Source organism: Dromiciops gliroides, chromosome 3, assembly GCF_019393635.1.
Source record: "Dromiciops gliroides isolate mDroGli1 chromosome 3, mDroGli1.pri, whole genome shotgun sequence".
Taxonomy (NCBI): Eukaryota; Metazoa; Chordata; class Mammalia; order Microbiotheria; family Microbiotheriidae; genus Dromiciops; species Dromiciops gliroides.
Genome location: NC_057863.1, coordinates 585,434,075 through 585,455,689, shown reverse-complemented (window position 1 = coordinate 585,455,689; position 21,615 = coordinate 585,434,075). Strand labels below are relative to the sequence as shown.

The 21,615-nt window shown below is 45.3% G+C and overlaps 1 protein-coding gene across 1 annotated transcript; it reads right to left on the bottom strand.

The window, feature by feature from the left end:
* Positions 1–10,675: 10,675 nt before the first annotated feature.
* On the bottom strand, positions 10,676–21,537 carry CNGA4 (cyclic nucleotide gated channel subunit alpha 4). The gene is made up of 7 exons (XM_043995112.1): positions 21,464–21,537; positions 17,777–17,869; positions 17,433–17,534; positions 16,957–17,063; positions 15,702–16,347; positions 12,465–12,814; positions 10,676–11,808 (listed from the first exon to the last, which is right to left on the bottom strand). The coding sequence occupies exons 2-7, from the start codon at positions 17,836–17,838 to the stop codon at positions 11,390–11,392; spliced, it is 1,686 nt and encodes a 561-aa protein (XP_043851047.1). The 5' UTR covers positions 17,839–17,869; positions 21,464–21,537; the 3' UTR covers positions 10,676–11,389.
* Positions 21,538–21,615: the final 78 nt, after the last annotated feature.

Below are 21,615 nucleotides of genomic sequence, written 5' to 3'. Positions count from 1 at the left end.
GTCACAGTGACCCTCCAACTCCAACAGTACTTGACAGTTACTCTCAAATTCTCTTCGTCAGGCTCAGGCGGCAGATTTCAGGGAGCTGAGATGCAGTAAGGACTCTGACCTTAGAAAGGACTCTGCTGGGAGTTTCCCAGGGGCAGAGTACCAGTAAAAGAGGAGCCCCCAGCTCCCTTTGGCACCTGGTAGCTCCAGCACTGCCACCACCACCTCTCTGCTCTCTGTTTGCTCTTGGGAGCAGGTGGAGATGTAGATAACCAGCCTAGGCTTCCCACGGGGAGGAGGGGAGAGCAAAGGATGGGAAGATAAAAGTGAGGCCAAAGTGGTTTGGGGTGGAGGTGTTGGATGAAATGAAGAGAGGATAGAGATCCTCTACCCCCACCCCCCAGCACTCATCTCACTTCCTCTAGCACCACAGGACCCACTCTGGGCTAGTTCAGGCTCCTCAAAGGTAAGAATAAGTGAGCTATCTTGAAAGAGAGACATCAGCTCCTAAGGACTGAGAGGAGAGGAGCTGCACTGATGAGGAAAATAGGACGGAGGTGCTTGCCAGGTCTTTGACGTCTAGCCCTTCTTGTGAGGGCGTCAGCCTCACATATATCCCCTCCCCACCCTCAGTCTCTCATCTATCATCTCCTTGGCTGTAGGGATATGGTGTCCATCTCCCAAATGCATCCCCCCCATCTTCCAGGGGAAAAAAGTCCATCAGTTTCCCTTCCTCCATGATTGATAGCCTCCAAAGTCTGAGGACTGATGGGACTGAAGGGATGGGCAGGGTGGTTGGGAGGAAGGGCAGGGATGGAAGGATGGGGGCAGTTTAGAGAATTCCAAGTCAGGAGAAGGAAACTTATGACCCAGGTATATTGCAGCAGGGAGTGAAGAGAGCTGGGATCTGACTAGGAGGGCACGTGCTATGTGGGAAGGGTGCCCACCTCCCCCTCCCACCTCTTGTCCTAGACAGTCTCCTGACACTGCTACCTCACCCAGCTCTGCTGACTCTCAGATCCCAGGGCCTGCAGCCCTATTTGCTTTAGCTAAGAGTCCCAGGTGAAAACACTGATAACCAGCCGGTATTTTCCCACTGAGAAGGGGGAGGGGTGAATGAAATTGGAGGAAGACAAATTGAGGACCTGAGAATATGGGACAGAGATCAAGGAACTAGGAAGGAACAGAGATGAGAAGACTGGGGAGGGGGCAGAATGGGACAGAGAAGGGGAATGATGGGGTGGGGCATGAAGATTGAGAAGAAAGAGACAGAGATAGAGAAAATAAGAAAAATTTAGAGTTTAGGGACAAGAAATGATGGAACCCCTAAAACATAGATAGCATAACATGAGGGTCAATACAATTCAGTCCAACAATTTGTTGTGAACTCTGTAAAGCAGAGTGCCCTGGGCACTGGAGGCTCAATAACTAACACAACAGTCTCTCCTCTTAAGGAGCTTACATTCTAAGAGGGAGATCTGGCATGTACATAGATAGGTAAATATAATGCAATATGAGGAATGATAGAGTCAGATAGAGGAATTCTTCACTAAGAAAGAAGCACCTGAACTGAGGCTTGAAAAAAAAGATAAGGTACCTTAAAGACATAGGGGAGTTGGGAGGGCATTCTGGGCATCAGGTACCACCTGTAATAATGTACACATATAGATGGGGTTTATGGGGTGTTTAAGGAGGACGAGTATCTCCGGTGTGAGGGCTCTTCATCCACCTTTGGTGTCCACCTGGCACTCAGCTCTCACCTGTGGGGTGAGTTAGGGGATGTCTACTCCAACCTTGTGAAGTCTTTCCCAGGTGGAAAGGGCAGATGGAAACAATTTGTTCCAATGACCATAAAGTGGCTAAAGCAGGTGATATGGAGAGGTTAGAGCTTGGTCAAACATGGAAGGTGCCAAGGTCATCCACTGAATCCTGGACCATCACCGGTCATCTTGACTTTTGTCTTGCCACTGGAGTTCTTTGACTTTGGAAGAGATGGTGAAGCTGAAGACTTTGTACAGTTCTACCTCACTTAAATCCAGTTCTTGGGCAATGTCATTGGTCTTCAAAATGAAGAACAAACAATAACAGATACAGATGATGGAATCAGAGCACCTGCAGGCAACCTTTGCTTGCATGTGGGTTATTCCCAATGAGATACTTCAAATTAAGGGACTCTCTCTAAATTCACATAAAAACCATAGTTAATGAGACCCCTAATAATGTATTTACTTTTACTAGTCAACCAGAGCAAATACTTAATTCAAAGCAAAGGCATTTAATGAAACAGCATGGGGAGATAAGTAGTAATGGAACATTTCCCCCATAAACCTAGAGCAGACACAAATATGTATTCTTGGTAGGAAGGGGGGACATAGCGAGGACACTTGTGTGGACAGGGCACACTTATGGAAAGGCAACTCTTCTGATGGTTCAATATTGCCACTGTCTTCTGGTAATGTCATCAAGCTGCTTTCTAAGTTGATCTTGTATGTCTCTCTCTGCTCTCCACTGGGCATATGGTTACTCCTAGGAACTGTTGAGCTACTTCTATCCCTTAAGAGGGAAAGCAAACTGTCTCTCTTTTAGCTTACAGCCCAGTTGATTAAACTTCCATTTAAGTAAGGACATCAAGGCCCCTCATACACCCAATATAGATTAAAGACTTGCATACCTCTTCTCCAAAACGATCCATCAAATCTTGGAGTCCAAGCTGTACATAGCTTTTCCCTGCAGAAGGTAAGTATTTCTGGAGCCCAAGCTCTTTTGGGACACAGAACAGCCAGACAGCTAAGTTACACCTACAGGCATCTGAAAATTCTGTATCTGGAGCTGAATGCAGTCTGTTGACCCAGTAAACTAACTAATAGAGGGTTAGAAATGCTTTGTAACGGGGGCAGCTAGGTGGCCCAGTGGATAAAGCACCGGTCCTGGATTCAGGAGGACCTGAGTTCAAATTCGGCCTCAGACACTTGATACTAGCTGTGTGACTTTGGGCAAGTCACTTAACCCTCATTGCCCTGGGGGGGGGAACAAAAAACAAAAAGAAAAAAAGAAATGCTTTGTAACTCCTGCTCAATTCCTTCTGGAGATACTGTGTCTTCAAATGCCATTTTTGGGTGGGAGAACTTTGTCAAGAAATTTCACAAGATTGAGGTAGGTCTCAGGCGCTGTAATTTCCCCAACCACAAAAGATCCTTTAGGTTTCCCATGCAAATAAAAGGGGGAAGGGGAAAAGACAAGAACAAAAGAACAAAAATCCTAAGTAGAGTAATATTGCGAAGACATTGTGTGTGTGTGTGTGTGTGTGTGTGTGTGTGTGCATGTAAACCTCCTAACCTTTGAGTTTTCCAATATAATGTTAAGTTTGAGGAACAGCTAGAAGTATAGTTTGGGGAAAGGAACAAGCATTTATCAGTTGCCTACTATATGCCAGGCACTGTGCTAAGCACTTTACAAATATCTCATTTGACTGGAACATAGAATTATTAACAATAGTAACATGAAATACAGCCGGAAAGGAGGCACATAATATGAAATATAACTGGAAAAGGTAGGTTGGAACCAGATTTGGCCTGGCGGAGTCCCAACTTATGTTGGTTAGAATCATGACATATCCCCCTAAAGAGATCATAGAACCATTTACCTGCTTCTTTTTTTTTCAGGGCAATGAGAGTTAAATGACTTGCCCAGGGTCACACAGCTAGTGTCAAGTGTCTGAGGCCACATTCACCTGCTTCTAAGGCTTCTCTCATTCCTTGTGATCACTAGGACTTACAGACTATGTCAAATGACCCTCTCAGGCTTTGGTTGGAGTCATTAATATACCTTATATGTTTGGATGCATATATGAAGTCCTATTACTGCAAACTCTAAGATAGTAAGGGACAAAATTAGCATTTATTAAGCACTTAGTATATGCCAGGCACTGTGTTAAGAACTGTACAAATATCTCATTTGGTCCTGACACCAACCCTGGGAGGTAAGCACTATTAATATCCCTTTTTTAAGAGTTGAGGTAGGGGCAGCTAGGTGGCGCAGTGGATAAAGCACCGGTCCTGGATTCAGGAGGACCTGAGTTCAAATCCGGCCTCAGACACTTGACACTTAACTAGCTGTGTGACCTTGGGCAAGTCACTTAACCCCAATTGCCTCATCAAAAAAAAAAAAAAAGAGTTGAGGTAATTGAGGTTAAGTGATTTGCCCAGGGTCACACAGCTAGTAAGTGTCTGAGGAAGGATATAAACTCAGGTCTTCCTGACTCAAGGCCCAGTGCTCAATCCACTGCCTTACATAGCAGCCTCTCAGCTTTCCTCCAGATAGGAATTGGGCATATGATTTCATTGGTATATGGTACTCCTAGGGGAAAGGGAGGAGGAACTCCCTCCATAAATTCAGGTTGGCATTTTCTCTGCACTTTATAGTTTTAGACTCTGGACTCTTGGTCCTAGAGAACTGAGATGTTAAATTACTTGCCCATGACCATATGGCCAGGATATGTCAGAGGCAAGACTCGAACTCAGGTCTTCTTGACTTAAAGAATGTCTCTCTATCCATTCCGCCTGCTGCCTCTTATAGTTGAGGCTACAATGACAATAATGGAACTAAAAGTCTTCCTGCAACAGCTAATAAGGTGATGTTAATTTCCCCAGGGGACCCTAGGACTGATAAATAGGAGGAACTGTGAACCTCAGCCCTACAGTATAAACAGAGTGACTATGTCACCTTTCTCCCCTGAGCCCTCTCATCCAAACTGATCATAAAAGTTGATTTAAGGGTATTTTTTGTAGTTTCTTGGGCATATTTTGTGGGGTCATAATTGGATGTTACAACTTTGGTTAGAAGCAACGGATGGTAGTTACAAGGTGGTAGAGTTTGATTTCACCTAAGAAAAAACTTCTGAATAATTATGCTGTACTAAAGTGGAATAGATTGCCTTGAAGGATTCTCTATTCTTGGAGATGCTCAGGCACAGGCTACACTTAGTTGGGAGTTTCACACTCCAACTTTAGGATCCAGAATTTTGAAATTCCAGTCTCTGATCTCTCCTCTTCTCTTCCCTCTCCTGCACATTCATTTGCACTAAACTAACCCTTTATCACTATTGTGACCTTTGTTATGTCACCTGTATTCTGTTCTTCCTTTCTTCTTCTGGCTTTGTTTGCTTTCATTCCCAGCCCTGACTCCATGGTTTGCCACTTCTACTACTCCAGCATCTTTTAAATCCTCTGCCTTCTGATCTTCCATCCATTCCTTTGTCTGCTTTAGTTTCCTCAATTGTAAAATGGGGGATAATAAGAGCATATGTGTGTGTGTGTGTGTGTGTGTGTGTGTGTGTGTGTGTGTATAAAAACACACATCACAGAGTTGTGGTGAAGATAATATTTGTAAAGTGTGTAGCACATAGTCAATAAAACAAAACCCTGGTACATGGAATTAATAAATACTTCTTCTTTCCCCATTCCATCCTTTCCTTTCTCCCTCTTGACTTTCAAATCCTTCTCCCTTGGTAACTCCCACCATCTGATTTCTCCAATTCTGTTTTAAGGTTGCTGAGCATAGCTGGAGAAATGTTGAAATCAAGATGATTTTATTATCTATGGATTCAAGGTACATAATCTCAACTGGGCTTTTGCTGCTGTTTGAATATTCTTCTATTTTACCTTTGACTCGCAATATCATTCCTGAAAGATTTCTAAACCTTTTTTTCCCCCTTGATCATCTCTATACTTTTACTGCCTCTACTCTGGCCATAATTCTAATTTTCTTCCTACTGGTACCTTGAATTCTACCCCTGCCTAGGATGCAAGCAGTGGCATGCTGTAAATATTTAACCACCAGCTTGGGGGTGTGTGTGTGGAGTATGCAGGACATACTTTTTTTTTTTTTGAAGAGCAGTGATGGTTAATTGACTTGCCCAGGGTCACACAGCTAGTAAGTGTCAAGTATCCAAGGCCAGATTTGAAATCAGGTCCTCCTGTATCCAGGGCTGGTGCTTTATCCACTGTGCCACCTAGTTGCCCCAAGGACATACTTTTAAAGTTTAATTTGCATTATCAACATTTTTCCATCACTTCCTTAAGTCTAGAAAATCAACAAAACAATAAATCAAGCCCTGATTTGTAGTTTGTGGATTTTCAGCTCACTAAAAATTTAACAGGAGAGGTTGGAGCTGGCTCTGGCATATTCCTGGATGTAGGACTCTGGTAACTAAGCCTTTGGCCCATTTTGTCAGGCATGGGCCCCCACGCCAACTCCCAACACTAAGCTGTATGACCCTGGGCAAGTCACTTAACCCCAAATGCCTCACAAAAAAATCAGTCTAAATAATCCGTCTGTCTCCTTTTTTTCTACCCCTTAATGTGAGCATACTCCAAAGATCTGTCCTTAGCATTCACTTTTCTCTCTACCTCTCTGACAATTTTACTCATCCCCATGCTTTTGATTATCATCCCTCTGCAGATAATTTCCTAAATCTATAGCTTTGGTCCAGGCCTCTCTTATGAACAACCTATAAGATAGCTCCATCTCACTAGATATTTCACTAGTAATTCAAAATAATATGTCTTAAACTGAATTCACCTTTCTCTCTAAATCTGCTCTTCTGACTTTGCCAGTTATTTTATGTTCATAATCTTGCCCTGTCTTTGGCTCTTTCCATTCCTTCACTATTCATTTTTAATCAGTCAAATTAACAGGTCCTGTCTAATCCATCTTAAAGACATTTCTCAGTTCTCATTGCAGGTTTTCTGATCTCTATTCTCTACCCCTCCAATCCATTCTTCATACTGTTGCCAAAATAATGTATACATCTAGTCATGTCACTCCTCTACTCAAAAGCCATCTGTGGGCCCCTATTGTCTCCTGAATAAAGTTTATGCTCTCAGCATTATCCTAAGTTCAGGTGTGAAATTCCCCATGTAAGGTGTAAAAGGTCTCTTTTGCCCTCTTGGCATTAATGAAGCCTCCTTAATAAGGTTTTAAATTTCCTTGACAAGGAAATTCCTTTGATAAGGTATGGATTTCTTGCCTTATCCTGAATTATCCCATTAACACCACCCAGAGCATAACTGAATGATTCACAGCCAATTCACACACCTAGGCTACACTTGTAGAGCTGGCATTTTAAAAGGCAGGTTGGAAAGTTGGAAGAGAGGAAAATCAGAGCTGGGAAATTAGACAGACAGGAGCTGAACATACATGGATTCTGTTTCTCATAAGGGAATCTGCAGTTAGTCATTCTATGAGGGAGCCAAGGGATGCTGGGAACTGTGGGACCCCAGATTTGACAGAGGACTCTCAGGAACTAGAGGAGGGGGTTCCTGCAACAGGTTTCCTGAATTTGGGGGAGGGTATCCTAGTAAAAGCAAGGTCTGGAGCCAAGAAGCAGCAAGGGACAGAGTCTCAATGTGAAAGAGCAAACTCAGGCCTGGTCTTTTACTATGAAGGTCAATGGAAAGGGATCAACTCTCTAGTGAATGCAAATGGTTTCCTTCACTTTCTCTCTCTCTCTCTCTCTCTCTCTCTCTCTCTCTCTCTCTCTCTCTCTCTCTCTCTCTCTCTGGCGAGAAATGTCGCACCCAAGAAAAGCAGCTATTCACCAGAGACAGAAAGACAATTGTCTTGATTGTTTATAGGTTCAGGTGTGAGTTCTTTCAATTTTAAAAATTAGGTTCAATAAAATCTACCCTATATTAATGTCTTCTTAGAGTAAGTACTTGAATGGTAGCTGAGGGATTTTTTTTTTTTCACAGAGATCTAGAAATAAGGCAAATCTTGTTATTCCCAGAGAAAACCTTGAATGGGGTTATAAGCGAAAAAAGGAGGATTATGAAAAGTCCCTCAGATTTATGCTGGCCCATGTAAACTCAGGGTTTTGGTCCTAGGCCATTGCTTATATACAGAGTCCCTACAGTCTGGTGCCACACTGAATTTCTAGCCTCATCCCCTAGATGCTATATAGATTAGACTAGCTAATTCTTTCCTCTCCCAAAATGCACCATCATCTCATACCTCTGTGCCTTTACTGAGGCTGTTTTCTGTGCTTGGAATATTCTCTCTCCCCATCTTTGCTTGTTGAACCTATCCTTTAAAGACCAACATAAATGTTAGCACCTCCAAGAAGCCTTCCCCTTTTCACCTCAGTTGATAATGATATTCAATAATTCAATTTTTTTTTTTGGTGAAGCAATTAAGTGACTTGCCCAGGGTCACACAGCTAGTAAGTGTCAAATATCTGAGGCTGGATTTCAACTCAGATCCTCCTGAATCCAGAGCTGGTACTCTATCCACTGCACCACCTAGCTGCTCTTCAATAATTCAATTTAACAAACATTTACTAGGTACCTCTATTTGCTAGGTGCTGGCAATATAAAGACAGATTAGTTCTTGTCCTTAGAGAACCTTTATCTCTAATAGACCTCTCATCTCCATTTTATTTTGTAACTCTCTAATGAATACAACCCACACTCTCATTCATTGGACTTTTATCTGGAGACATTGTGGCATAGAGAATGAGAGCTGGCCTGGGAGTCAGGAAGATGTAGATTATGACAAGTCTCTGACTGATGCTGGCTATGAGACCCTGGGCAAAATCCCTTACTCTCAGTGCCTCAGACAACTCTAAAGCTATAAATTTCAGGGATTAGAAAAATTAAATTAATTAGAAGGATTAAAAACTGTAAAGAATTAATTGTTATTTGAGGTTTTTATGCCTCTGCGCGCACTGGCCTGGGGCTCCGCATGGTGTTCCACCCACTGGTTGTAGCCGTTGCCAGGGCTCTGGCACCTCATGTCATCACCACTCGCTGATGCCTACATGGGCCTGGCAAAATTATAATGATTGGAAGCCTAGTGAGGGCAGTCATGTGACTGTCAGAGCGGCCATCCCATTGGCTGGGACTGTGTGGGGTGTTTCTAGGTTTGGGGGAGGAGAATTGGGCATTCTAGGTGGAAGCTGGAAAGTGACAGGCGTTTTGCTGCGTATTTTCAGCTGATTCCTGGGCGGTGGTATTTTTTCAGGTATTATAATTTCCCTTTCCCCATTTTATTTCCTTTCCCTTGATCCTACTGATCCTGTTTGTGTTTTTTTTTTTTTTAAAGTTCGTTCTTGTTAAAATAAATCTTGTTCTGTTTTGAGGGAGGCTGCGGGTCTCCTTCCTTGCCCCAATATTGTGGCGAGCCGCTTAGCTAGCACTCCCAATTAAAAACTGGTCCCCACAAAATATAGGTTTGGGTTAAAAAATGCATCTCTCATATAATACTCCATTGTTCTTTTTGGTCTCCAATCTCCACTCGAGACAGCCAGCTCCTTGGGATGGGGGCTTTGTCTTCCCCCCAGTCTCTTAGTGTTGTCTTCCCCCCAGTCTCTTAGTGCAGTGCTCTACTTAAACCAACTAAATGTTTGTTGGTAATTGAATTTGGTTTTCGTGTGGTTGGTCAGGTATGGGTTGGACAAGATTCATTCCCTTCCAAATCTGAGATCCTATGAGTTAACATGGTAAAGGATCACTGAATTTCGTGTTTAAAGGCTTTGTTTGGAGCTATGGCTCTGCCCCTAAATTGTATTTATGACCTCGGGCACATGGCTCTACTTCTTTTGGCTTTTTTTTTCCTATTTAGGAGGGGACTAGAATAAAGTGATTTCTAAGATTCCTTCTAAATCACATACTTATTATTCTAAAAGTTCAGAGCCTATTCTCAGGGAAAGGACAAAAGGGACAGGGAATTTCTGAGACCAGGAACTAGAAAGAAATTCAGCAAAGGTCAAATAAGTTTTCAGGGTCATTTGGCCATCCTACAGTCAGGATATGATCTTGGGGACCAGAGAGGAGAATACTTTTCTCCTAAAGATGCTAGAAGACAGAAGAAACTTAAAAGTAGGTATTGGTAGAGGAAATACAGGATGTGATGGGTAATGGATGGTAAAAGGTAAGGCCCAAAAAGGAGAGGCCTTTCACCAGAAATCAGACAAAGGAGTAGAGGTAATACAGGGTGGGTCAAATGGGAGAAGTTGGGATAAAGGAACATTTGAAGTCTGAAGACCATTCTAAAACATGAGGGCAAAAGACAAATGGCTGATTTTCTGGAATAGAATAAGGCACCATGAAAACTATAATGCAATTTTATCATAGCCACTGGTCTTAAAACACTCTGATACTTTAGGACCTTTCAAACTCCATAGAACATCCTCCGCACTGTGTTTGCCCTGAAATTCCAATAGACTTCTGAGTATTCATCAATAATCCTCAGAGACAAGGTTGAGAGCCAGAACTACTGAAAGTACAAATCATAGCTCTGAAGTGGCAAGTCTTTGTGCTGGCATTGAAATACAAGACTTCAAGACTGAGAAAGTCTTTGGGTAGAAGGGTCAGAAGGTTTTGTCCACAAACTTTTACTATATTGTTGCATACTGTGCTATCTCCACCTACTGGATTACATTGCCTGGAGAGATTTTTATGCCTTCTGGCCTCCATGCCTCAATCTCTCTATTTTCCAGATTTGGAGTGGGAGAAGTCCTGTAGGCATACTCCACACCCATCTCCCACCCCCAATCTATAAAGCTCTTCTTTGGCCTACAGCCACCAAAGACACTTGAAAAGTTCAAAATACTTTATTGGAATGCAACATAGCCATTGTGCACTCAATGTCATTTCTGTTACCCTTATGGGAGCCTGGGATTTCCTGGAAGGCAAGCTTTGTGATGAAGGTCTCAGACTGAGAAATGCTGGGATTGTCTGACTGAGAGAAACATGAGACTTAAAAGGATATACATGGCCTTTTCATGGAAGTATTTTCTCCTTCTGTAGAGTAGAAACCTAGCTATGGAGGACTGCATGTCTTCATTTTGGGGGAGGCCAAGAATGATTTGCTCCTTGTCTTTCCCTTGTTGTTTATTTTTGCTATTCTACTCTAAATATTTTGCTATTTGGGAAAAAAAGTGAATGCATATGTAATGTGACTGTGCACATGTGTTCATAGGGATATGTGACTGTGATTATCTCTGTAAAAGACTGAGAAAACTGGTATGAATGTGTGTGAGAACTTCAGTGTATATCCATGGATTAACATACAGGCGTGCTTCTATCAGAATTGTCAGTGGCTCACTGTGTGCTAATTAATGTGGCAGTGCAAAGAGAGGTTGAGTTTCTGTTTTTTCATCTTTCTCCTCTTTGTGGGCAAAGGAGAATAAGTAGGTTCTCACTCTCACTGCCTATGTAGTCTGGTTGTTGGGACATGATGGAGTATCTACAGAGGGTTTCCTCTATCTCTGGGGCTCCTCTGATGTTTGTGTCATCCAAAGGTGAAGGTTATAGTGGGTTACCCTAAAGCTAAAGTCAAGGGGGAATGTGTGTGTGTATGTGTGTGTGTTTGTGTGTGTACACGCGTGTGTATGACCTTGAGCCTAAGAGGCCTTCTCCTCGCCACCATCCCCTTCATCGTCAGCCCCTGCCCCAGGCTCCTCAGGAGCTGGCCACTCACGGGTCTGCCACTCCAGTCGCTCAATGCGATATGCTATCTTGAGGGCGCTGGACTCCAGTTCAGCCAAGAGGCGGGCAAACTTGGTCTGCAGCTCATCTAGCTGCTGATCAAGACCCCGCAGGCGGCTGTCTGTAGCCTCCTGCAGTGCTATCTCAGCTGCCTCTGCATTCACATCCAGCTTGTTCATCTTGAGCAGGATCTCTCGGCCCTTCTCCTCCATGACAGCCTGGGCTTGTGGGTACTCACTCAGCACTTCTCGAAGGTCCTCCTTACTCAGGCAGAACAGGTCTGAGTAGCCCAGACTCTTGATGTTTGCAGTCCTACGGTTACCAGACATATTCCCTGTGGTGGAATGGCAAGTAGGACATTGTTATATAGAGTGACCCAAGGGAAGAGTGGGAGTAAGTGTATGGGAAGTAAAGTCCTTTGACTACAACTAAGACTCCTCTATTCCTCAAGTCCCTCCCTTAAAGTTCACCCTGTCCCTCATCCATTAAAACCTTTTATCTGGTTCTCTTCCCAAGGAAAGACTCTTCAACACATTGTTTTATTGGCCACAATACCTGGAAGACAGACCTGTCTCTCAGGCCTTCCCTCTGAAGGCCACCTCTGGATCCCCCCTCTTTTTTTTTTTTTTGGGCAGGGCAATGGGGGTTAAGTGACTTGCCCAGGGTCACACAGCTAGTAAGTGTCAAGTGTCTGAGGTCGGATTTGAACTCAGGTACTCCTGAATCCAGGGCTGGTGCTTTATCCACTGAGCCACCTAGCCGCCCCTATCTTTTTGTTTGTTTGTTTTTTTCCCTCTTTTCAAGTATTAAATAAGGAGTACCATCCTTAGGTCTCTTCACCAACCCCTACCCAATACTCCCTAGGTCTTTGAGCCATGAATCTCTTTCCCAGGAGTTCTTCTAGACTCAGGATCTAGAGCATCCTTAGCCCCAAATGGAGCCAGGAGTCCCTTTCGTGGGCTATCATTTGAGTCACCCCCATTGTCCCACCTTTGATATTTATGATGCTGATCTCCCCGAAGTAAAGCCCAGCACCCAGCACTGCATATTGGGTAACACCATCATCAGCCACCACAGCCAACTGGCCTTCCCGGATGATGTACATTTCACGGCCGATATCACCCTTACGGCACACATATTCTCCTGGTGAATAGGTCTGGGGCTGCAGCTTTAGTACCAGCTCTTCCAGGAGGCTGGCCTCACAGTTCTGGAAGATCTGCACGCGACTTAGGGTGGGCAGGTGCACGGATACTGCAACCTCAGCTCGAAGGCGCTCAGGCAGGTGCTGTAGGATCGCCACCTCATTTGTCATTTTCTTGTTAATCTGTAGGTGTTGGTACCTAGAGTGGTAACAGAGGTGGTGGTGGGTCATGGGCAGAAGGATCTGCCACATGACCCGCACCTTGCTGCCTCTGCTCAAGCCCAGATACTCTGCTTGGCCCAACATTACCTGTTTCTTCATGGGGACCAGATCAGATCCTAGCTCCTTTAAGAATCACAAAATCTCAGACTATGGAGGCTAATAGTCTGACTTTATCTAATCTAACCAGTAGCCTGATAAGAATCCCTTCTACAGATATGGGAGTGTGACCCACCCTCACCTGGAAGTCCTCCAGTAAGAAGAAATGATATCTCCCAAGGAGCCAATTTCCCTTTGGGTCAGCTCTAACTTTTAGGAACTGTTTTCTTACCTGGGACTGAAATCTGCCTCTTTGCAGCTTCTATCCATTGCTCCTAAGTCTGCCAAGCAAAACTAGTCTGATTTTTCTTCTCTAATACAGCTGCTCTTCAGATACTTGAAGATGCTGATCATGTGTCCCCTAAGTCTTCCTTTTAGTTAAACACCCCCAGTTTCTTCAAACAATCCTTCTCTTTCCTGAGCTCTTACTGTTTGTACTTGTCAAAAGTCTTCTTCAACCCAATGAGATAACTTATGCAGACCACTTTGAAAACTTTAAAGAACTGTATCAACATCCGCTACCATTCTTATTAAGCCATGCACAGGTTTTTTTGACATCTCCCAGGAGCAATGCTGAATCTTGCCTTCGATCAGGAAGTTCTAGGTTTAGGTGAGAAGTGGAGCTTCACACATGCATGGGCACATCTGGTCTGTCACATGCCAAAGTCTGGGAATCTAACAGTCCCAGGACCCTGTACAGGACAAGCTCAGTGTGGTGGAAGGAGAGCTGAATTTGGAGTCAGAAGCCTCTGTTCCCATTTTGGCTTTACTAACTTATCTGTAGGAACTTTGGCAAATCACTGTTCTTCTTGGGCCACAGTCTCTTCATCTATAAAATGCAACAAGCATTAATTAAGCATTTACTCTGTGCTAGGCACTGTGCTGAGCATTGAAAATATAAGGAGAGGGGCAGCTAGGTGGCGCAGTGATAGAGCACTGGCCCTGGATTCAGGAGGACCTGAGTTCAAATCCAGACTCAGACACTTGGCATTTACTAGCTGTGTGACCCTGGGCAAGTCACTTAACCCCAATTGTCTCAACCCCCCCCCCCAAAAAAAATACAAGGAGAAAGTGAAAAAGGTTCTGGCCCTTAGGAAACTCGAGTGCTAATGGGATATACATGATTTCTATGTTTCTTTCCAGTTCTAGATTGTAAGATCCTTTTTTGTAGAAGAGATTCTGGAGGTCATAGGGAGGAGCTTCTTGAGCAGGGTATCAGGGACAGGGGGAATAGACAGATGTATGATTTAGAAAAATCACCTCAGGTCACCCTCCTTACCTGACGCCTCCTTACTTTCCCAGCCCTCTTACACCTTCCTTTCCTCCATGAACTCTACCATCCAGCTACACTGGCCTCACTGTAGCTCTTTGAAAAAGAAACTCCATCCAGCATCTCCAAGGCCATGCAAGATCTGCCTCCCATTCCTGGAAGGCTCTGCCTCTTCCCCTCTGTTTCTGAGTTACCCTGGCTCCCTTCAATACTCAGCTCAAATGCCATCTTCTGCAGGGGCTCTTTCCCAGTCCTCCCAGCCACTAATGTCCCCCTTCATCTATTCTATATATATCTCATATGTATCTGATTGGTTACATGTTGTTTCCCCCATTAGAATGTGAGTTCTCTGGGAATAAGGTTGGGTTTGTGTGTCTTTCTTTGTAACCTCAGTCCTTAGTACATTGCCTGATACATATTACATGCTTAATAATTGCTCATTGACTGATTGGCTCACAGAATCCCCAAATCTTAAAGCTAGAAGGGCTAGCTGGTCTAGACCATTCCTAAATAAAAATCTCTTCATTAACATCATAGGATTATAGGATTTAGAGTTAGAAGGGATCTGAGTCCAACTTCCTTTTATACATGGGGAAATCGAGATCCAGAACAATTCCGTTCCTTATTCAAGTTTACCCTTATTTTTTATTATTTTTTTTAAGTGAGGCAATTAAGTGAGGATTAAGTGACTTGCCCAGGGTCACACAGCTAGTAAGTGTTAAGTGTCTGAGGCCGGATTTGAACTCAGATACTCCTGACTCCAGGGCCGGTGCTCTATCCACTGTGCCATCTAGCTACCCCTACCCTTATTTTTAAGGTTTTAGAAGTGACTGGCAGGGCTGAGATTCAAAACCAGGCACCTCTAATCCCAAATCCAGTGATTTTTTCCACTCCATGACATTGCCTCTCCTTCTCTGACAAGTGGTGGTCCAAGTTGGTATCTCCTCTCCCAGTTTTATGAGACGTGCCTTCATCCCTCTACATCCTTTTCTGCTTTCCTCTCCTTTCCCATTTCTTCCCTTGTACTTCCATACTCCTGCCACTGTGTCTTCAATAGTCAATGGCACACCCTTTGCTTCCCATCCCTGAGTCCCACCTCCTTGCCACTGATATCCCCCTAGTCTCCTTCTGCCTATGGCTGAATTCTCACCAGTAAAAGATATTTCATATCTTGCAAAGCCTTCCCAATGAACAAGCCCCAGCAGGCAAATACTCCCCATAAGACAAGAGTCATTGAAGGGGTGGCTAGGTGATGGAGTGGATAGAGCACTGGCCCTGGAGTCAGGAGGACCTGAGTTCAAATCCGGCCTCAGACACTTGACACTTACTAGCTGTGTGACCCTGGGCAAGTCACTTAACCCCAATTGCCTCACCAAAAAACAATAACAAAAAAACAAAACAAACAAACAAACACCCAACAAAGAGTCATTGAGCCCTCCTGGCCAAGCTCCTCCCCTTGCCCCAATACTTCCCACTCTCTTGGAAGCCAGACCCTCACCAGTCAATGACTCGACGCTCCAGTCGGCGGTTGACATGCTGCAGCTTCATGTATTTCTTGACGAGTGCATGGTCAGGGTAGAAGGCGGCATCAGCTGTGTTCATATTGTAGATGACTGAGCTCATGCTACCCATTATGGTGGCAAAGCCCATGACAGCCAGCAAGAAGTCACCCACCATAAAAAGATACTCCTCCTCACGGGCTGGCAGTGGTGTGTCACCTACAGTGGTGAGGATGAGTGTAGAGAAGTAGAAACTATAGAGGTACTGGCGACGAAGGCGTTCAAAGCCTGGCTGTGCTGGGTCAGGGTACACCCACGCATCACGGCCAAAGCCCAGGTAGCGTGACAATGCAAAATACAGACAGCTGTTCCAGTGGATGACAACAAAGATATAGAGCATAAGTTTGGCGATTCGGAAGGCATTGGGATATGCCGTACGTGTCTCTGTTCGGTCAAAGGCCTCAAAAAGGCGTGGAACTCGAAGAAAACGATTGAGCCTTAGTGTAGGTATATGTGGGCCCAAGCGCAAATATGCCAAGTCTGTGGGCACCAGGGACAATATATCCAACAAAAAATTTGACGTTCGCACATAGCGCCGTGAAATCTGGCCTTTGTCCAATACCAAGATGCCCTGTTCCAGGAACCCTGAGGTTAGAAAGGGATAGCAGGGTTAGCTCTAGTACTGAACATGCAACAAAGAGCCAGAGTGGGGTCTTTACAAGTTTTCAGGGTTGATAGAGAGGGGTCAGAAGGCTTTAGTGGGGTTAATGGGGAAGTCTTCTGGGTCTTTTTAGCCTTTCATGGTATTTAACATTTGATCCTATCTCCATGCCCATGCCTAGAATGTACTTCATCTGTAGTTCTACATCTTCACATACTTCCCCTAGATCTCAGCTGAGGTGCTGCCTCCTACCTGAAGCCTTCCCCAATCTACCTAATTATTAGTGCTCTCCCCCTGCTCAAATTGTCTTATATTTACTTTATTTATCTGTGTACAAGTTATTTATTGCTAGCTTAATCCCCCCACCCCCACCCTCACCCCCCCTAGAATGTATATTTTTTGAGGTCTGGGCCTGGTTTTGTATCCCTAACAAATAGCACAATGCCTTACACATAGAAGGCACTCGATAAATGTCTGTTGAATTATAGGAGTAGAGAGGTTGGTGGGATAGATCAACAGAAATCAAAGGGTTGGGGGGGGGAACAGCAAGGGTTGTAAGGCATTTGGGGAGTCTAGGCTGGTATGTCACTGACCAGTGTGGAAGCGCACAACAATGTCCACTAAGTAGAGCAGGTCACTTATATAGTCCAGGACCAGCCAGGCCACCAAGTAGTCATGCTGGAGGTCAGGGAAGCAGGCTCTGGGGAGAGAGGAAGGAAATTTCTTTTCTTTTCTTTCTTTCTTTTTTTTTGGTGGGGCAATGAGGGTTAAGTGACTTGCCCAAGGTCACACAGCTAGTAAGTCTCAAGGGTCTGAGGTCGGATTTGAACTCAGGTCCTCCTGACTCCAGGGCCGGTGCTTTATCCACTGCATCACCTAGCTGCACACCCCGCCACCCCTTCCCCCCCAAGGAATATTTTCACAGGGACCCGGTTGCAGCTGGTTGTGATCCAGGGCCTTGGTAGTGAAAGCCCCTCTATTCCTCCCAGAGTCTCCCAAAAAGCAGCATGAGAAAATCCCTTTTCTCCTTTCTCCACACTCTTTCTGTGCCCTTCTTCCCTCTTCTTACCTGCAGACAAGGATTATGAGGTTGTACATGACTGGGAACACCATGGTGTTGAGCCACCAGTAATACTGGTCCCCCGATGGGTCAAGGACTGGTACTGACTTCCTGGAGGTAATGGAGGGGGGATTTTAGAGTATGACCGCTGAAGAAGGCCCCCCAGGAAGAGAGGGTTATGGGACTGAGGGCTCAGTGTTCTCAGTGGAAACCCTCTTCCCTTCTCTCATCCCCCAAGAATTTGGGCTTTGAGCATCCTTCTTCCCATTACACTCCTAATTCCTGGGCTCTATCTCAGGGGATTTCCTACTCATCTCTCCCCACCCCCATGTTAGGGTCCCCTCCCCTTTCACCTGGGTTTGGAAGGTGCCTGAGGAGATGATTCTTTGGTGTTCACTTTGGACTCTTGACTCATGGTGCTGGAGTCTAGGCCTGGCTACAGTTATCTGTTGGAGGAGGATGATTTTGGTATGAGAAAGATTCTACCAGATCTATGGGAAGAGAATGACTTTGAGGGATAGTGGGTAAGGAGGATTCTGGTGGGGTCCATGGAGATAGATATTCTGAGGGGATAAGTAAGCTAAAGATGGGATGGAGAATTTTGAGGGGAAGTCAGATTGGGGGGGTAGGATTTTGCAGAATTAGTGGAAAAGGAGGGCCTGTGGGATTGAAGAGGATAAGAGGAAAATCAGTGAGGGGAAAGATATAAGAAGAGTTGGTGGGGAGGGAAAAAGAATTCTGAAGAGTTGATAAGGGGGTAACATTTTAGGGTAGGCATGTAGGGGAAAGATTAATGGGGAAGATTTTGGGGAATGTGTGGGCAGGAAAGGCGGATGTTTGAGGATTTATGAAGGGGGAGCGGCGCATCTCTGAGGGGAAGAGGAAAATAGAGGCCAGCAAAAGAAGGAAGATTATGGGCTGGGAAGAAAAAGTATAGGGAATCAGTGGGAGTACGGATTCTGGGGAAACAGTAAGAGGAAGGATTTTGAGGCATCTATGAGAGACCAAATTCTTAGTGGTGGAGATCCTGTGGGAAAAAGAAGATTATGGGCAATTTATGGGGGAGTATGGTATAGGTATAAGGGGTGAGGAGAAAGTAGCACCTGGGGGCTTGTGAAAAGGGGGGGGGAGAGAGAGAGAGAGAGAGAGAGAGAGAGAGAGAGATTGAGATTGAGAGAGATAGATTCTAGGGGAGTAGGAAGGAAAACAATATCCTGTAGGTTGCTCTGGTGGGGGGATGAAGATTCCTAGGGTGGCAGGATCATTGAGGACTTGGGAGAATAATTTTGGGGGTTTCTACACAGGGAAGAATTCTAAGCAGTTTATGGTGGTGGGAGAGGGAAGAAGTTGATCCTGGAGAAGGATCTATGAGAAGTAGAGAATTCTGAATAGGTTCTGAATAGGAAGATTGTTAGGAGAAGCAAAAGAGGGAGGAAAAGGAAGAGTGGGTGTTGTGTATGAGGATTCTGAGATGGATCTGGGAAGGCAAAGGAAGATTCTGACTGAAGTCTGGGAGGTCTGAGAGCAAAGATCCCTAGGAGGGATGTGCCACTGTGGCATAGCAGAAAAAGCATAGATTTGGATCAAGGAGACCTGGATTAAATACTATTTATGTGACTGGACAAACCTCTTAATCCCTCTGGTTTCCTCATCTATAAAATGAAGAGGTTGGGAAAAAAAAATGAAGAGGTTGGACTAGATCAGAGGTGTCCAAGTTATCATCTCCAAAACTCCTGAATACAGCCTGAACCAGATTAAAAGATAATTGGGAAATGTTTAATAAGCTAAAATAACAAAATAATGTTAATTTGTTTTTTTCTTAGTCAATATGCCACCTGTGGGGATCTGTTTCTCCTTGACTTTGAGACCACTGTGCTAAATGACTAAAGTCCCTCCCAGTTCTAAATTCTGTGATCTTATCATTTTGGGAGGGTTGAATATAAGATTGGGGTGGGGAGAAATTTGAGGGTTTTGGTGGAGGAAGGGAAAGAAAATCCTGGTGGAGTTTGTGAGAAAGAAGAGGAAGGACTAATCGGAAGAGGAGGATTCTTGGAGGAGAAGGGTGTGGGGAAGAGGAAGTTTACCCACACTAATAGGCATAGAAATATAGCAGATTGAGTGTTGAAACTGAGTCCCTTAGCTTCAGTTTCCTTATGGGTAAATGATGGAGAACTTGCATCACATCTTACTTGTAAAGCACAAAAAGATAAAGGATGGAAAAAAGAAAAATACTTCCAGCAGAATGTTCTTAGATCTTTGAGGGCAAGGACAGCTAGGTGGCATAGTACATAGAGTGCAAGATAGAGTGGATAAAGGGCCTGAAAGACCTGAGTTCAAATTCAGCCTCAAGATACTTCCTAGTTGTGTGATCCTAGGAAGGTCAAATTTCTGTCCTGCCTCAGTTTCTTCAACTGTAAAATGGGGATAATAATAGCACCTACTTCCAGGGTTGTTGTGAGGATCAAATGAAATAGTGCTTAGCATAATGTCTAGCACATTGAAAGAACTTAAACATTTTTTTGTTCCTTCCCCGTGTTTGATTCTATATCCCTTGTCCTTGGCACACACTAGGTGCTTAATAAATGCTTATTGAATTGATTCTGGGGGTTCTGCACAGAAAAAAAAATCTATACAAGGAAAAATGGGGTCTTTGGGTAGGAGATTGAGAGGGTCCTTGTGGGAAGAAGTCTGGAAGATTCTGTGGGAAGATTCTAGGGGATTCTTGGGAAAATGGGATTCCGGGGGTGGGCAGAAGAAAGGAAGCTTAGCTATGTGGATACCTTGAGGAGGATTTAGACAGCTTTGTGGAGGGGAGAATATCTGTATGTGGGGAAAACACGATGGGGCATGGGATCTGTGGAGAGATTTTGTGGGTCAAGGGGGTGGAAAAGGAAGAGGGTGGGTGGGGGGATCAAGAAGAACCTGAGAGGAAGATTCTGTTAATTTCTGGGGAAGATTTTGAGATTGGGGGGGGAAGAGAAGATGCTGGAAAACAGAAAATTCTGGGATTTCTGGAGGGGGAAAGAAGATGGGGGGGACAGAAGATGCTGGAGATTGTGAAGGATGGAAGATACTGGGATTTCTGGAGGGGAAAAGAAGATGGGGGGACAGAAGATGCTGGAGATTGTGAAGGATGGAAGATTTGGGGAGGATGATTGTGTGGGTTGGAGGCAGGAGAAAGGTTACAAGAGGTATGAGTGGAGAGGATTCTAGGGGTGGGCAAGGGAAGGGAGGATTCTTTGGCTCTTAGCTATTGGAGGGGTAGGGGTAGAGGGGAAGGCCCCCCCGGGCTCTCACTGGGCGCGGCTCTGCAGGTCATCCGTGTCTCAGACTCCGGCGTCTCTCCTTCTTAGCTACAGAAACGCCGGAGCCTGAGCCGGAGCCTAGTCTGAGCCCTAGAGACTGAAACCCCAGGTGGCGTCCTACCCACACTTCACTTGCACAGGGGATTCGCCTCTTGCCCTGCCCCGCCCTCACCTGCGAGACCGGGCTCTGCCTACAGCCCTGTTCTACCCCGCTGAGGCCCCGCCTCCTGTCCTACCCCTTCGGCTCTAGCACGAAGGAGGCTCCGCCCTCCGCAGCCTCAGAATATAAGGGGAAAAAAACACAGAGAAAGCGCTGTGTATTGCCCAATCCCCGGCGCATCTAAGTTAGGACTGCCCCTTTTAGGCTCCACCCATCTATTCTCTGCCCTCAATCAGCCTTTCCCTTTTAGCAGGCTCCGCCTCTTTCAAGTTCTGGCGTAGAAGGCCCCATCCTACAAGGTTCCATCCTTTTGCCGGCTCACTCCAGGCCCCGCCTAGCGTCGCACAAGTCCCTCCCTCACCCAGGCCCACCCCATTCCATTCCCTGGTCCCTTGGGCAGGCAGGCCCATTCTTCTAGGGCCCGCCTCCCTCTTTAACACTCAGGCTGAGGTATGAACCCGGAGGGCTGGGCTGGAAGCAGGGATCGGGTGTCTCTCATCAGGACTCAATGCCCTTTCCAAACAGAACCCTTCCCTTCCTCCCCGTTCAGCTCAGCCATTGCCACCCGTACACACCCCACCCCCACGCGCCGGCCGTTGCCAAGGGACGCCCGTCGTCTCCCGGGGCGCTCGCTCGAGCTCAGGGTCGGGCCAATGGGAAGGCGAGCTGCGCCTGATGACGTCAAGAGCATGAGACGCAAGGCGGTACCTGAGCGAGGTGACGTCGG